A 16,415-nucleotide genomic window follows, 5' to 3' on the forward strand; every position below is an offset into this window, starting at 1 on the left:
ATAACAAAAAATAAGGAATGGAAAAATAGGAAATTATGCATTAGGCAAGTAAAATATTCATAAACTGGTGCCAGCATCCATCAGTGTCTGAGAAAGACGAGACAGCTGGACTGATTAAAGCGGACGTGTTCCGATGGAGAAAACACAAAACCTCAAGTTTAAAGTTTACAGATGTTAAATGTGTAAAATTCAATGTGGAAAAAAATGTTTTCATGCAAAAACAAAAAAAAAAACTGAACAAAAAGTGAAATCTGAAGAAATTATGACTAAAACTAACCACGGCCTGTATATAAAAGATGTTGGTACGCACCCTGACGTCACTCACTGATTGCTAGACTGCATTTTGGAGCCTTAATATTAGAGGAACTAGTGCTACATAATATCCAAATAAAATCAATCAGAAGAAAGACACAAAGGTGAACGCGTCCATTTTAAGAATCTAAATACTCAGAAACCATCAACAGCCTCCATCTCTGGAGTGACATCAACATCCATCATCGACACTGAGAGCGTTGCGCACACCAAGTAATGGTGACCTTGGTTTGTTTGTACCAGCGTGCTCTGAAAGAAGAGGACGGTTGGAGCACCTTCAGCCTCTCAGGCTGAAATGATCAGGGTTCCTTCTGAAGTTGTTCTTTATTTTTCTGGGTTTTTGTGCTGATGAAGAGCTTGAAGAGGCCTGTTGGCAGGTGAGCGTACTGAGAGCAGTCGGAGAGGGATGGAGATGAATGGCGTCGTTAAAAAGAAGACTGTGTTTTACACGAAGACGTTTATTTGTGTGAGAGCAAGAGAGCGCGTGCAGAGGACAGAGCGAGATTTCAGCTCGATATCCAATCAATGGCTCCGCAGCAGAGAGTCCAACTCCTCCCGGCTCTCTTCAGAGGCTTCTCCATCATCCTCGTGCTGTAATTACGTGACGCCCGAGAGGAAATGTAGCTGCAGATGACTTTCAGATTAGTTATTGTAATCACAGGGTCAGAGTGGCGGCTTCACACCTTCACAGGTAATCCTGAGCTGCTGTTCGCTCAGCATACCTGCGCTCATTACAGCCGCCCTCACCTTCTGTTTGTGGTGCATTTATTTCTCTTATTGTCTTCCGGTTCCTTCGTCTCTGCTGTGGGACAGAGGTTCTCTCGGTTTGATGTTTCAGCCTCTGGGCCGGTAACACTGCAGTTCCTCTAATGTCCACTTGAGGCACCAAAAGTGCGGTTGACTCACTTTTTAGAGGAAGTCCAGTTTTAGGTGCTTATTTTTTCAGGCTGCTTCACCTGTGTTTTACCTGTACAGGTGTCTGTAGTCTGAATGCTACTGAGCCATACGGGAAAATATCTTTGCATCTGCTGCAGGCTGTTTCTGACAACGCTTCACATCGTTTGATAAAGTTATTCAAAAAAGGGTGAAAAACTTTGTCCAAACTGTGACTCGAGGACGTTTCTCAGCAGCTCTATGTTTTAAGAAGTGTGTGGCAGAAATGAGCTCCTGCAGTTTATAATGCATTTAAATGAGAATTATTTGAACCCCTCTGCGCAGCAGCGCCCCCTGGTGTGTGGATGCCACCTCCTGCAGTGTATTTGCAAGCTGCTCATTAACCCACACTCAGGTCTGTGTTTTCAGAAGTGCTGAGCAAACTCATGTTAAAATATGGAATAAATGTGCATTTATTACTGCCTTCATTTGGAAGTCAGAGGGGTTCTGAAAATAATTCTGCACGTATTTTCCTCCTGCAGCTGATTCCCATTTTTTTTTAGAAACAAACTGTTTTCCAGCATCCCTGAAAACAGCTGCATGACCTGCAGAGGAAATGAAGCAGTTCATAATGAGGGAGAAAATCTGAGAACAGAGGCTCTAATGATGCGTTTGAGGGAACATTTCTCTGATATTTTCCCTTTTATTTCATATGCAAGAACATGTTTTTGAGTTTTGGATTTCTGCTTTGTTTCAGCTAGAAATAAATTTTGATTTGCTCTCAGAATTCACTCTGAGAATAATAAAAATCACATCCAAAGTAAAATGAAAAACAAGCCATAAAAAATGAAAGGGCGGCGTGTGAGTGACAGACTCACAACAGACTCAGTCACGCTGTCTGACCCCAAAGTCTCGTCTGGCAGCGGCTGACACGCCGGCGGCTGTAATTCACCGGGATAACGCGTCACGGCGGTCTGACACGCTTTACATCGTGCTGTCACTGAGATCCGTGACCCAGAAAATCTGAACACGAGCTGCAACAACAAACTCCAGAGAGGTGAAGCGTTTCCCACCACGTGCCTGACACAGACGTTACCGCTGTCAAACATTTCCTCCCAAACGAACACGTGCACGGTGCACTTCACCTCCACAACACAGAAAGATGCTGCGGCCTGTTTCCCTTCTGCTGGTGATGAATTAAAAGCAGCAGAGCTGTCAGCGAGCAGCTCCCGTCCACTGTGTGCCAGGATGTTCAGACGGAGATCACTGAGAGTGTGTTTTTGGAGCTTTATCAGCTCTGCGTGTGCTGGGTTGCCTCGCTGGATGTCCAGATCCTGCAGTTTTACAGCCTGGTCTCATGGAAAACATCAAATGATCACAAATTGCCTTTTTTTTCATCGCAGTCAGTGTGAGGTTAAAACTAATGTGTTTCAATTGGCGTTCATTACCTCGCCCACTGATAGGTGGAGAGGTTATGTTCTCTTTAGAAGAATGTTTTGTGCGTGCTGCTCGTTGGTTTGTGTAACTGCTGCATTTGAACCCAAATCATCAACGATTTGAAGCCCTAATGAAGTCGTTTTGGTGCCCACACTTAACCAAACAGCTTTATCGCTCAAATCTAACCAAAGTGGCCCTGAAAGCAACAGCAAAAACAAACTGTTTAAATCTACAAGTGAAACCAAAGAAACGGCTCTACGGAAGTCTCTGCCACGCCTCCACATTCCCGGCGTGAACTTTAAACTTCCACGTCAATCAAAAAGGGCCAGAAAAAAAAACTCACCAGGATTGAGATACAAATCTTTCACCGTTTTCCTTGAAGTTTATTTATTCCAGCATAAAATGATTTGTCATCTATTAAATGCCCAGCAGCAGGGCTTCTCTCACCTGTACTGATCTTGGTTGTCCGTCCACTAAAGTTTCATTTTAGTTTAAAATGGACAGAAATATCAGGACAACACAAAGTTACACAGACTCACAGATCTGTGTGGGTCCATCATGCATGTGTGTTAGTCACCCCCCCCCCCCCCCCCCCCCCCACACACACACACACACACTGAGTTCAAGCAGGAACTTTGTCATATACATTTATTAGGAGCACCGCATAAGAAGCTCTCAGCCTTTTTATACTTAAGTAACCTTTTATATTTTTTTATCTTGCACTGCTGTTTCCTATTTTTATACCATAAATATTCCTATGTACCCAAACCTTGCGTGCGACTGAATCCTGAAAACTGTGTTGACTTCTGTGAAGTATAAAGCTTCATCCAGTATTAAGATTTTATCCCCCCGCGGCTGCTTTCTCAGTCCACCGTCCAGGGTGGCCTCTTCAGTCACAGTTAAGCACTTTGAGTTTCAGACATGTTCATACAAACAGCTTCTTCCTCTCTCACAGGAAGCAGGCTGGATGGTATCCGAGGTGATGGGTGCACGCAGTGAAGGCTGTAAAGCTGAGCAAAAAGGCTCGAGCTCTCGACGTGTCGATGCGAATCCTCTGTGATCCCGGCGACGTGTGATTATGCACAGAAAGCAGAGAGAAACCTGAGCTGTGTAGCACATTAATAAAACAGTGTGTTCTTTGTGTTTATCAGACAGTAGTGGGGGTGCTTGTTATTCTCTTCAGTGCCTCTGCAGCTTCCCCGTGGCACCCCGAGACAAACCCTGAGCTGACATTTTCTGCTCCATAAAGTAGGCTACGTCCCGTCAGGGATTCATATAAATTAAGATCAAACACCAAGTCGGCCCTCAAGGTTCCATCCAGATGCAATTATTGTTGAATCTCCGCAGTTTTTCTAATGTATGCTCTGCATACTGTTGCTCTAGTGCTTCTCTCCTAAGAGTAATTACAAGGACATCTCTAATTTAGTTTCCTTTCAAGCTGCGAGGAGATGCTGCAGGAATAATCTGCCCCTCATTTGTTCTCCGTAGCTCTGGAGCAGGATCAGCTCGTGTTGCAGAGCAAATGCATGTAGACTCCTCTCACTGTTACAGTACCTCAGCACATCCCTCCAACAGCTCTTCATGTTTCCCTTTTGCTTTTCCAGCTTGTTATTTGAAGCATAAACCTCCAAATCAGAATGCGTCAGCGCTCAGTTTCTATTTACATTCATTATTCATCATTAAAAAAAAAACTTCTTGAAATAGATGGCGGCAGCAGCACAGCTGTCCCTCTCCAGCCCGTCGAGACCAGAACTGCTTGTCAGTCAAATACCTTGAGAGTCGGCCATCATGCTTGTCCTACTTCGAGCATCCACACTCCCTTTCTATTGCATCAAAGCTGCGGTCGCAGTGAGGAGAAAACCCTGCGTTAGTCACGCAGCAGAGACACAGGACGGATGATTTGTTTGTCCTAAAGTCTGTAATTTCTCTGATTGGCAGAGCTGCCGGGACCGCGTCCACATCCAGGTCCACGGAATAAAAACTCCAGAGAATTTATTTCCTGAACACTCCGAGCAGGCTGGTGTTTCCTTTAAAGTTAGGCGACCCCTAGTGGCCAAAAATACGATGACGTAAACTTTAAAGTGAGCCCAGCGGAGCTCTGATCTCCTGGTTCAGGTGTGTTTTTGCCTTTGATACCCTCCTAAAGTGTCAGTCTGCTGTGCTTCTGTATGGCTACAAGCAATACACTGTGGGTATTCAAAAAGCTGAGCTGCTGCACTCTTCAACAGTAGTTATGGAGCTAGAGCAGTAATGGGCAGAGTGAAGTAGTGGTTAAAGAGCTGTCCCCGAACATAAATGACCTAAACCCTCACCGGCAGCTGTGCGCCCTCTTTGTGATGGAGGTCAGTCCACAGGAACCCGTTCGGTGTTGAGGAGCAGCTCCCTGAGCTCATGTGACATGTGGGACCAGCAAGGACCGGAGCAGGAGAGCTGCTCCCCGTGTCTGAGAGCAGCTCCATCTGCAGCGTCTTCACAGCCATCAGCAGGATCACACCTCCAACTGAATTATGAATTACATCTGGCTGTAATGGAGTCTGTTCAACTTTTATATTCTTTGATGTCTGCCCTTAACCCCATCACCCCCCACAGGCAAGCGCCGACGCCTCCCGCTCTGCTGACTCGAAGCTCCCCGCTGACAAACCTATAGAGGTCAGGATCCTAATTCTAGGCTGTCAGGAATTATTAAAATGTATGCGTCTGTGGCATCATCTCAGGGTGTCAAGGACATCTGAGCGGCATCGGTGACGGACTCGACTGCCTTTCAGTGTGAAGGCGATACTTGTGGGTGAGCAGGGGGGATGATTAAGTGCACTTCTTCAGATAAAGGACTCGTCTCCTTATGACTCCATTTCCTGTACTGATGATTGTCAGGCTCTGGGTGATGGAGTGGAGGAGACAAAGCCATCAACAGAGAAATTAATGAATTCTGACTCCACTGCTGACGCTGGGTTTTTTTTAGTTCTCTTTTTTTATTATTATTCATTTCTCATGCCTGCAGCCTCAGACTGTCTGTCCTGTAACAAGATGATGTGGAAATCTTTTCTTATGCATATGTGAAGGGTTAACAGATACTTTAAGGTTAGCACGCATACATCAGGCTGTCAGGATTCAGCTCACATTTTGATGCTGTTGAGTCAAATTAATAAAGCTGCAGTCATACAGGTAACCGTGTAGCAGCCACTGGCTGTGAGGGAACGGTCCACGTTCCTCGACTGGTTGGTGAGTGGTTGCTGCTCCGTGTGATTGCTTTGGTCGCTAGCAGCTTCTCGCATCTGCAGTTTGCATAGAAGCCACCGCCTGTCTGCAAACACTCGCCGACTATTCACTCAGCGGTTGTGAAACTCTGTGTGATGGAAACAGGAACAGTTGCCTTCAAAGTAAAAGTTGCGACTTTTGAAATGTGTTGGCTGAGGAACAACTTTTACTTTGAAGGCGAACGTTCCCCTTTTCCTGTTTATCAGGTTTGACTTCGGGCAGTCTGCCAGAGCAATCACAGGGAGGATTTCGGTGCAGCGCCCTCTTTGTGACTGATCTGACCTACAAAGTGCCGTCAGCCTCCAGGAACGGCTCAGCAGCCAATCAGGGAATTCACATTTTCCCCATCCAATGAGGCGGACGAGCACAACGTCGCGTCAGATTGTGTTGAAGTTGTAGTTGTGTAATTAAGAGTTCACTCTGATATCTAAGAATTGGCTTCATATGATAGATTAAAGTTTGTCAGTTTTTGTTGGTGGTTATTAAAATGAAAAGAATAATAAAACCAGAATAATAAATGGACAGATCAGATGTATAAATAATAAAATGTGCTGCTGATGTTGCTGCCAGCTTCCTTTCATAATGCCTCGATGCTGCTGCTGCTTGTTTTGATGTTCGATCACGTTATTATTCGGATTATTTGTCAGCAGATGAATAAAATTCTGTTTTTGACCTGTTTCCTGTTTTGAAGTCTGTTTTTCTTCGTGTTTCAATGATAATCTCTTAATTTACTTATGCGATTAGAAACCTACACACCACCTTCCACAGCTCTCGGGGCCTTTGTGATTCGTGCAAAGGTTACATGGTTTGAGCTATTTCTGGTGATCCACAGCTCCATTTCTATTCATCCCTGTGGAATTTCCTTTTCTTGCCAGGAATGCTATTACCATATGTGAGGGTTTTGTTGCTGTTGCTGTCTTGGCATATGTTCGGGCAGCGTTACACAACATTTTGAGCTCTTTAAACTGGAAGGAAGTTCTCTAAGGTATCTCTAACTCTTACTGTTGTTAGAGTGTCTACATTACCGCCATACTTACGGCTGTTGTTGAGTTTCTATTTATTCTTGTTGTTTTCCTCGATGGCAGCAGAATGAAGTGTTTCCTGAAGAACTCCCCTCTGACAGCACTTTAGATGGATTACATAAAAGGCCTGATTAAAATGCAGCACAGATGAGCAGATAAACACTTACATACATTAGGAAACACGTCCTGTTTGCTCTGACTCTTCATGCTCGAGTGCTCGTGGCTCTCGGCGTCTAATGAATGAACCTCTGTTTTGTTTTTCCGACCTGCTGCCGGATGTCTTTCAGGGTTTGACGCCTACTTCACTTCGCGGACTCTGGAGAACAACAGGAGGAACGTGTGGTTTGCCGAGTACTGGGAGGAGAACTTCAACTGCAAACTGATGAGCTCCTCCAAGAAAGACGAGAGCAGCAGGAAGTGCACAGGTGAGGGTTTGTGCTGTTTGTTTACCTGCAGATGTGTGTGGATGCAGAATAAATTAAACCGTCCTCACCTGAGATGGAGCCATGACAGGTGCAAAGCAGTGAGTCTGAATTTCTCTGTTACATAAACTTATTGAAGTAGTATTAATGCAGCTCCAGTTTTCCTTGCACTGATTTTCTGCATTCATGCCCATCATGTGCGACAGGTCTGCAGTTTGGACCCCTCATTGATCACTGAAACCATCTACCCAGTGATTTTTATTCATAATATTATATATGATTGTTCTGAAAGTGTCTCAGCGTTCCTCGGAGACTCCGGTCCATTCATTTTAGAAAGCTCCCACACACGGATCTATGCCAGTAAAGGTTTTAAAAAAAGAAAGAAATAAAACAACCAGCGGATCTGAATATGATGCCTTGTTTTCTGACTCGTTGGGTGTTTCATCTTTTGCCTGAAAGAACTGAAACGGAGCGGTGGTCGATGGTAGGTGATGGAAATAAACCTCACACAGCAAATGACAAAAACAGAAACTAATGTTGGGCTTATGTGCTGATCAGAGCTGTGAGTAAAGGCTTGAAGTGGTTTCAGAATGGCTCGTGGCTGTCTCAGGTGAGGAGAACACTGAGATATTCATGCTCACAGAAACCTGCCTGCAGCTCTCAGCAGCCAAAAGAAAATTCCTCCTAAGAATGTATATTTATTGACTTTAGCTGGTCTGAGGTCTGAGAGCTCTTCCAGGAATGCTGACGCTATTTTCCAGAGATCCGACTGGTCAGTAGGTGGTTATTTTGTACCTGGTGATGATCGTTACAGCAGGTTAGGTCTGCAGCATCAGTTACCAGGGTGATTTACCCCTGCATGAAGCCTGAAAGCACAGATGCTGCTGTGATCTGACCAAGGTCAAGTCTCCTTTTAATCTTTGCTGTTGAAATGTTAAAATCTGTGCAGCGCAAATGCTGCAAAAACTGAAATCTCTGAGCACATAACCTCAGTGTGGTGTGAAGGGTCTGTTAGGCCAGGCCTCTGTGGGTCACATCATTGCAGTCAGATCTGCATTAAGTAAAGAAGTTGTGACTCTTCTGCACTCTGACTCATGTAATTACTTCAGTGAATACTTCTGCTTGTTTTATTCAGCAGTGTTTTTGATGAGGCCTTTGTTTAAATGGCTTCTTTTAATCTACTTTATGGAAGTGTGATGATATTTAAGGTCCTATTTACACAGAAATATAGAGATTCTGTGAGGCTTCGCAAAGCTTTACTCAGCTATTTGTTTGGGTCTTTAAAAAAGTCAAATATGAGGTAAACGTGTATGAAACCATGAATACGAGTAGATTAGTGTAAAGTCTGAATATTTCCCAAATCTGTGACCCAGCGCGCAGCTGAAGGCTGCATGCATCAGGAGCAGGCGGTGGCGTGTGTCAGTACCAGGCGGTACTGTGATTGGATTCGAGGTGCTCAGGTGGGGACGGCTCCCTCCATCTAATGAACTCTGTCGCTGCTTATTGACTCGTTGCTGTTCTTTGGGAAAATATTGCTGTGTTTGCAATGCTAAAGAGAGACTCACGAGCCTCTCTGGACCACGATCAATAACGCATCGCCGTTAGTGACCCCGCATGATGGTGCGAACGGGCCTTGAACACTAATGAACCCGTTCTATTAGGCATATTGATCAAAGCCACAGGAGAACACATTATCTTGTCTGACTTACTTTTCTTTTCTGCTTCGCCTCGTTGCGTTCCTGTTACCTTTTATTTCCCGCTCGGTTTGGCTGATTTTTAAAGACGTGAACCTGCGCAAACGTTCATCCGGCCTCAAAAATAAAATTTCACTCCTTAATCTGCTGTCCCAGCTTCCTGCCATAATTCGAGCCGTGGAGGTGCTGGGATCATCTCTGGCCCGTAGGACTAAACCTCCAATTATTTAATGAAACAGCCTTGTGTGCTGACTCCGGCTAACGGCTTCATCTGTGACACGACAGGAAAACTCACGGCTGCACGGCGGTCAGAGGCATCGCTCCGCCGCACGTGGGAACACGTCAGATGACGTGCTGCAGGTTTGGATGATTTCAACAGGTCAGCCGCTGATCACAGGGCTGCTGGCTTGGTCCCCACATCCTCCTGACCATGATTGCCCTCTGCTGCATTCTGTGTGTGTGTGTGTGTGTGTGTGTGTTTTCTGCAGGGTTTTTTTTTTTGTTCTACAGTTCAATGAAGATGCAAACAGTGTCTTAACTTAAATGCGCACATTTAATCGGCCCCGAGAGCTAAGGGGTGGCTGTAGCTCAGTAGGTAGAGCAGGTCACCTACTGATCGGAAGGTCAGCGGTTCGAATCCTGGCTACTCCGGGCTACGTGCCAATGTATCCTTGGGCAAGATACTTAACCCCAAGTTGCTCTCCGACCGTTCTGTCGGAGTATGAAAGCGTGTGAATGTTAGGTAATTAAAAGCACTTAGCTTAGTAAAAATGGAAGTGCTTGTATGAATGGGAGTGCATGGGTGAATGCAAAACAGGTTGTATAAGCGCTTTGAGTGCTCATACTGAGTAGAAAAGCGCTATATAAGAACTGGTCCATTTACCATTTACATATTGCTGTTTATGTTATGTTAAAGTTGTAACTATTTAAACGTTATGACATCATGTCCGGCTAAAGCAGAGAAATGACCATTAAAGAAGAGTCAGGACGGGTAATGTCGAGAGAAAAAAACTTAAATTAATGTTGATATCTGTCAGTATCCATCTATCCATTCGCTTCCACTCATCCTGTTCAGGGTCGTGGGGGCTGGAGTCTATCCCAGCTGTCATGGGGCGAGAGGCAGGGTACACCGTGAACAGGTCGCCAACCTGTCACAGGGCCAACACAGAGAGACAAACAACCTTTCACACCTATGGGCAACTTAAAGTAGCCAATTAACCTAACCCCAGTAAGTGCATGTCTTTCGAATGTGGGAGGAAACCCACGCAAGCACAGGGAGAACACGCGAACTCCACACAGAGAGAGGGAGAGGCCTGGGCCAAGGTGGAATCGAACCCAGGCCTTCCAGATGGGATTCTGGTGAGGCAGCAGTGCTGACCGTCACCGTGCTGCCTGTCTGTCGATGTAAACAAGAAAATAATTTTACTCACAAATTTGATCAATTCTGTTGTAATTTTGGTTTTTTTCCTCATAACTTTCCAGCGTTAATAAAATATTAAGATTATTGAAGGTTTTTTCCAGTGATTTCTTCTCTTCATAACTTAATCTTGGAAAGATTTTTTCTCTTTTTGATTTATTTATTTAAGAAGAGCATATTTTCATCGAGCAGTGGTTTAAACCTTTATCATGAGTGTTTTAATTAGAGATCCAGAAGCAGAGCCGAAGTTTAGCCCAGCTGAGCTGCTCGTTAACGTAAACACGTTTACAATAGTCCCTTTAATGAGACATTTGGCTGTTTTCCTTCACTCACTCACTTGTGGTTAAAACTGAGACGATGTTCAGCAGGACGCTGGCACCCACACCTTTCCTCCAGGGTGACCCTTTTTTTTTTTTTAACAGCCCTGAACACGATGTTACTGCCATAACTAGGGCAATTATTTGTGTTATTAACCCACTTATTCAAACTGCAGGGGAGACAAGTTACAGAGCACTAAAATTAATGTGACATCTGCTTCAAATTATTTCATCCTGATGCCTCAGACCTCCTCCAGATGAGGATTTTTTCCTCTGGTTTGAAATGACTGCAGCGTCTGACTTCAGTTTGGATGAGCAAACCTCAGCTGTGCTGCACAAACGCTTCACTTTCCCACTCGTATTACAGACAGTGAACTAAGCACACCGAGGTTTGGTTTGTTCAGGGTGCATCATGGGTAATGTAGGCACACCTCCAGCTCTGCTGCTTTGATGTTCACTGATTTTCTTCTCTGAATTGCTGTCCGGGTGAAAAGTGGAGCCTGTGGTCTGTTTTAATGTTCCTCTGTCTCACCTGCTGCAGCACCTGCCCTGCACTCCCTGTTGTGATGTGTTCAGGGACTCCTGTGGCACTAACAGGTGGTTGGAGGGTAACGGCCTGCGGTGTGGACAAGCTGCAGTTACGCTGTCAGGATAACATTGTACTCGCGGTGCCTCTGAAGGCTGTTGTGCAGATAAGATTATGCCAGCAGCTCCGATGGGTGTGTGTGAGCGACAGCGGGATGCGAGGTGGTCATAGAGAGGGGACTCCTGTTCATGAGATAACATTAAGCTCGGGGTCGTTTTGCCTCCGTCTGAGAAATATGGAGGGTTACAGAGAAGAGTCGGGCCTCGGGAGGATTTAAGAACAGAGATAGCGCGATGCCATCAGCAGCTGCTCGGAGCTGCGTCCAAATGGCAGCAGATCCTCGGGGTAATAACTGGTGCTGTCAGTGCAGGGAGCTCACTGATAACTGAGCTGAGAACAGCCGCCTCACAGTAACTCCAGCTCAAAGTACAAACCGGCAGCAGGACTCAGGTCACATTACAGACTGCTGTTTTCTGGGCCTCTTCAAGCACAGTTTGTCTGGCCAGTGAGCTGCATGCTCACCTTCTGATGACTAAATTTACATCACTCGGACCCCCGTACCAGGTGTGAGCATGAAGTTCAGAAACTTTATCAGCTTCCAGTGCACCGATGCTCTGCCTGTGACGGGATTATCCTGAAGCTGTACTGATCAGGTGTCTCCGTCCTTCAGTCATCCTCGGCCGCGCCGCCTCTTCTGTGAATTTTGCTCTCATCACTGCTCATCCCGAGCTCCTCGCTGGCCTGCAGATGGAGGTGAATGCTCTGAGCCACACTGAACTGAATGTAAATGCAGGTTGTTTGCTGCATTCATTCCAGCCTCCCTGCATCATCCTTCAGCAGCTCAGCGTTACTCCTGAAAACTGGATTCAGATTAAAGTCTCAGTTTGTGTGTTTTCTTTGCTGTAAAATATCGGCTAAGGCTGTAACGGCGAGGAAATCGCTTTACACTTTAGTGAATACAGCACATCAGCAGCAGCAGCTCCAGGTCTAAATACACTTTATTTTCTTCTGTTTTCATTCAGATCAGTGGAGCATTTAAGATGCAGTTGATGTGCAGACTTTCTGCTTTAATTTGACGGGTTAAACAAAAATGTTTCCATCTGCCTTTTTACCCCCCAGTCCCTGTTTTTAGAGGATTTAAAGCTTCATGGGCAGCTGTGTAGAGCTGCTCCTTAATTGTTTCTTGAGCAGGTAAAAAGTTTGGAGATGATTCCATGTGTGGTATTTGTATTTGAAGATGTTTCTGTGGGGTGTAAGAAGCTCTTAGGGTTCAAACGTCAAAAGAATCTACCAGAGAGCGCGGGAACAGTCGCACAGGATAAGCCGACAGTTTGGTCCATTCAGAGAACCGAAGAGCATGAAAAGGCCTGAACATCCACAGGGGATGACAGAGGGGGATGATCCCGGGATTCTTTCCTTCATCACAACATCCAGCCGAATGAGGAGTGAGGAAGACGTCTCAGTGTCCAAGTGAAGAGTTCACTGAGCCAATCCAGAGGGCTGAGGGCAAGCTGCCAACATTCATCAGCTTCAGACTGTAAAAAAGACCAAGCAGCTGGAGCAGCAGCAGAATGATGAAGATCAGAGGATGGAGAAAGACCAGGACAGCTCGTCATCTGAAGCACGATGAACATGTTATTTGGCTAAAGCCTCAAACAGAGCAGTCAGAGAGAGAGAGAGCAGTGTGAGGAGCCCGGCACATGGCCAAGTCTTAACAAGAAGGGAAACAGACGAGCTCAGTAACACCAAAAGGCCTCAAAGCCACAGACAGACAGCTAAAGTAGATCCGAGGATCCTTTCCTTCATGTCCAAAGCTCCTCAACAACAGAGTCAAATGAAGAACGTCTGCAATCAAGACACACTTTCATGATTATAAAAGAGTCCAGAGGAATGTAGAAGACTCCAGAGGACTCTGAGCATTCCTCGGACACATGGAACTAAAATCGACCTGCAGCAGAAAGGTGGGAGGGAAAAAGCATGGAGAAGGACTGGCCTTGCACAATCAGAGTGATGCATGATGGTCACTGTCTGCTCACACCTTGAGATGATTGTTTGTGGTGAATTGGTGCTATATAAATAAAACTGAATTAAATTCAGCCAATGCAGCAAAGCTGACTACATGCTGCTTCAAAGTACAGATGGAGCCCAACCAACCAGAGTCACAGCAGCAGTGCTCCTGAGCGGCATACTGTGAGGTAAAAACCCCAACGATCAGGTGATCTCCTGTGAGCAGCACTTGGTGACTGTGGGAACGAAGAACTCCCTTTTCACAGGAAGAAACCTCCAACAGAGCCAGGCTCAGGGAGGGGCAGCCGTGTGGTTGGAGGGCAAGGGGAAAGAGAAGAGGAAAAAGGAGAGTGCAGAGGACAGAACACAACGTGTGGAGAGAGAAGCCAAAAGGTAACGACGTGCAGCGGTGGGAACGTGGTGGGTGAAAAGAGCAGAATAACACCTGAAACTGTGATGACACAAAGATACCTCACAGGGGTGGGGCTTCGTGGTCCTGGTTGGCGATGTCCTGGGGTTGCTACTGTTATGGCATGGGTGATGGCCTGCTCCTCTGGGGGTTGTGGTGCGGGGCAGCTTTGGCCTCTTCGGTGTGTGTCTGTGTGTGTGTGTGTGTGTGTGTGTGTGTGTGTGTGTGTGTGTGTGTGTGTGGGGTGGGGGCCCTGCGGGGTGTTGGGTGCCTCTCGGACTCCTGGGGCCCCGGGGTCCGGCTGTTGGCCTGCACAGGGGGCTGGCCTCTGGCCTCTCTCTCTGGCCTCCTCGTTGCCTCGGGTTCTCTTGGGTCCTTGCCACTCGGCTGGGGGAGGGCTTCATCTGGGACCTCCCTCTCCCGTCTGCTGGGGTGGGCATGTGGTTGGCATTAGAGTGTGTGGCCAAAGACTAAAATTGTTCTCATTCGTTTGTCAGCTCACTTAACTAAGAATCCTGAACCTCAAATATCGTTCTAGTACTTATAAGTTTAGCTGTACGTTCAGGAGCAGATGATTTTTCTCTGTGTTCACATATTTACACACATCAGGAGCCCCTAATGACGTCACCAGTGTGGCGTCCCGTCGGTGTGTCTGTGATCTGGCATTAATGCCAATAAAGCTGTGCTTCTCCTCCCAGCACAGCCTTCACTGTGAATGATGTCGGCGTCTTCTCGGGTCATCTGTGTGACCCCTGACATGCAAACAGAGTAAAGGAGGCGCTCAGTGCAGACAAACTCCTTCCAGCCTGCGTCTGAACAGTGACGCCAACCTATTCACGTCTCTAACCGTTTTTCTCCACTCGGCGACACACCCGCCGAGGAACAAACTCTGGTTATTGGTGACTCTGTTTTGAGAAACGTGAAGCTAGAGACACCGGCGACCATAGTCAAATGTCTTCCAGGGGCCAGAGCAGGCGACATTCATGGAAATTTGAAACTGCTGGCTAAGGCTAATCGTAGATTTGGTAAGATCGTTATTCACGTCGGCAGTAATGACACCCGGTTACGCCAATCGGAGGTCACTAAAATTAATATTGACTCGGTGTGTAACTTTGCAAGAACGATGTCGGACTCTGTAGTTTTCTCTGGGCCCCTCCCCAATCAGACCAGGAGCGACATGTTTAGCCGCATGTTCTCCTTGAATCGCTGGCTGTCTGAGTGGTGTCCAAAAAATGACGTGGGCTTCATAGATAATTGGCAAAGTTTCTGGGGAAAACCTGGTCTTGTTAGGAGAGACGGCATCCATCCCACTTTGGATGGAGCAGCTCTCATTTCTAGAAATCTGGCCAAATTTATTAACCCTCCTAAAAACTGACTACCCAGGGTTGAGACCAGGAAGCAGAGTTGCAGTCTTACACGCCTCTCTGCAGCTTCTCTCCTCCTGCCATCCCCCCAAAACCCCATCCCCATAGAGTCGGTGCCTGCTCCCAGACCACCAAAAACCAAAGCTAAAATCAGCAAAAAGCTATTTAAGCATAAAAATTCAAAAACAATAAATAATACAGCTTCATCAACTGCACCAAAGAATAAAACAATTAAATGTGGATTGTTAAACATTAGGTCTCTCTCTTCCAAGTCCCTATTAGTAAATGATTTAATAATTGATCAACGTATTGATTTATTCTGCCTTACAGAAACCTGGTTACAGCAGGATGAATATGTTAGTTTAAATGAATCAACACCCCCGAGTCACAGTAACTGTCAGAATGCTCGAAGCACAGGTCGAGGAGGAGGATTAGCTGCAATCTTCAATTCCAGCTTATTAATTAATCAGAGACCCAGACAAAGTTTTCATTCTTTTGAAAGCCTGACTCTTAGTCTTGTCCATCCTAATTGGGAAAATCAAAAACATGTTTTATTTGTTATTATCTATCGTCCACCTGGTCCTTACTCAGAGTTTCTGTCTGATTTCTCAGACTTTTTATCTGATTTAGTGCTCAGTTCAGATAAAATAATTATAGTGGGTGATTTCAACATCCATGTAGATGCTGAGAATGACAGCCTCAACACTGCATTTAATCTATTGTTAGATTCAATTGGCTTCTCTCAAAATGTAAAGGAGCCCACCCACCACTTTAATCATACTCTGGATCTTGTCCTAACATATGGCATAGAAACTGAAGACTTAACAGTATTCCCTGAAAGCCCCCTCCTGTCTGATCATTTCTTAGTAACATTTACATTTACTTTAATGGATTACACAGCAGTAGGGAATAAGTTTAATTACAGTAGAAGTCTTTCTGAAAGTGCTGTAACTAAGTTTAAGGATCTAATTCCTTCATTGTTATGCTCTTCAGTGCCATGTGCCAACACAGTGCAGAGCAGCTACCTAAACTCTGCTCCCAGTGAGGTTGATTATCTCGTCAATAGTTTTACATCCTCACTGCGTATAACTTTGGATACTGTGGCTCCTCTGAAAAGGAAAGCTTCAAATCAGAAGTGCCTGACTCCGTGGTATAATTCACAAACGCACAGCTTAAAGCAGATAACCCGAAAGCTGGAGAGGGAATGGCGTCTCACTAAATTAGAAGATGCTCATTTAGCCTGGAAAAAGAGTTTGTTGCTCTATAAAAAAGCCCTCCGTAAAGCTAGGACATCTTACTA

At 45.6% G+C, this 16,415-nt stretch overlaps 1 protein-coding gene across 1 annotated transcript in view; it reads left to right on the forward strand.

The window, feature by feature from the left end:
• The window catches only part of grm7 (glutamate metabotropic receptor 7), a 232,942-nt gene that overhangs the window by 142,830 nt on the left and 73,697 nt on the right, over window positions 1-16,415 (forward strand). Inside the window, exon 5 of the mRNA XM_030723843.1 lies at window positions 7,187-7,324. Coding sequence (XP_030579703.1) covers window positions 7,187-7,324 — 138 coding nt within the window. The remainder of the gene's footprint in view (window positions 1-7,186; window positions 7,325-16,415) is intronic.

Source organism: Archocentrus centrarchus, unplaced genomic scaffold, assembly GCF_007364275.1.
Source record: "Archocentrus centrarchus isolate MPI-CPG fArcCen1 unplaced genomic scaffold, fArcCen1 scaffold_29_ctg1, whole genome shotgun sequence".
Lineage (NCBI taxonomy): Eukaryota > Metazoa > Chordata > Actinopteri > Cichliformes > Cichlidae > Archocentrus > Archocentrus centrarchus.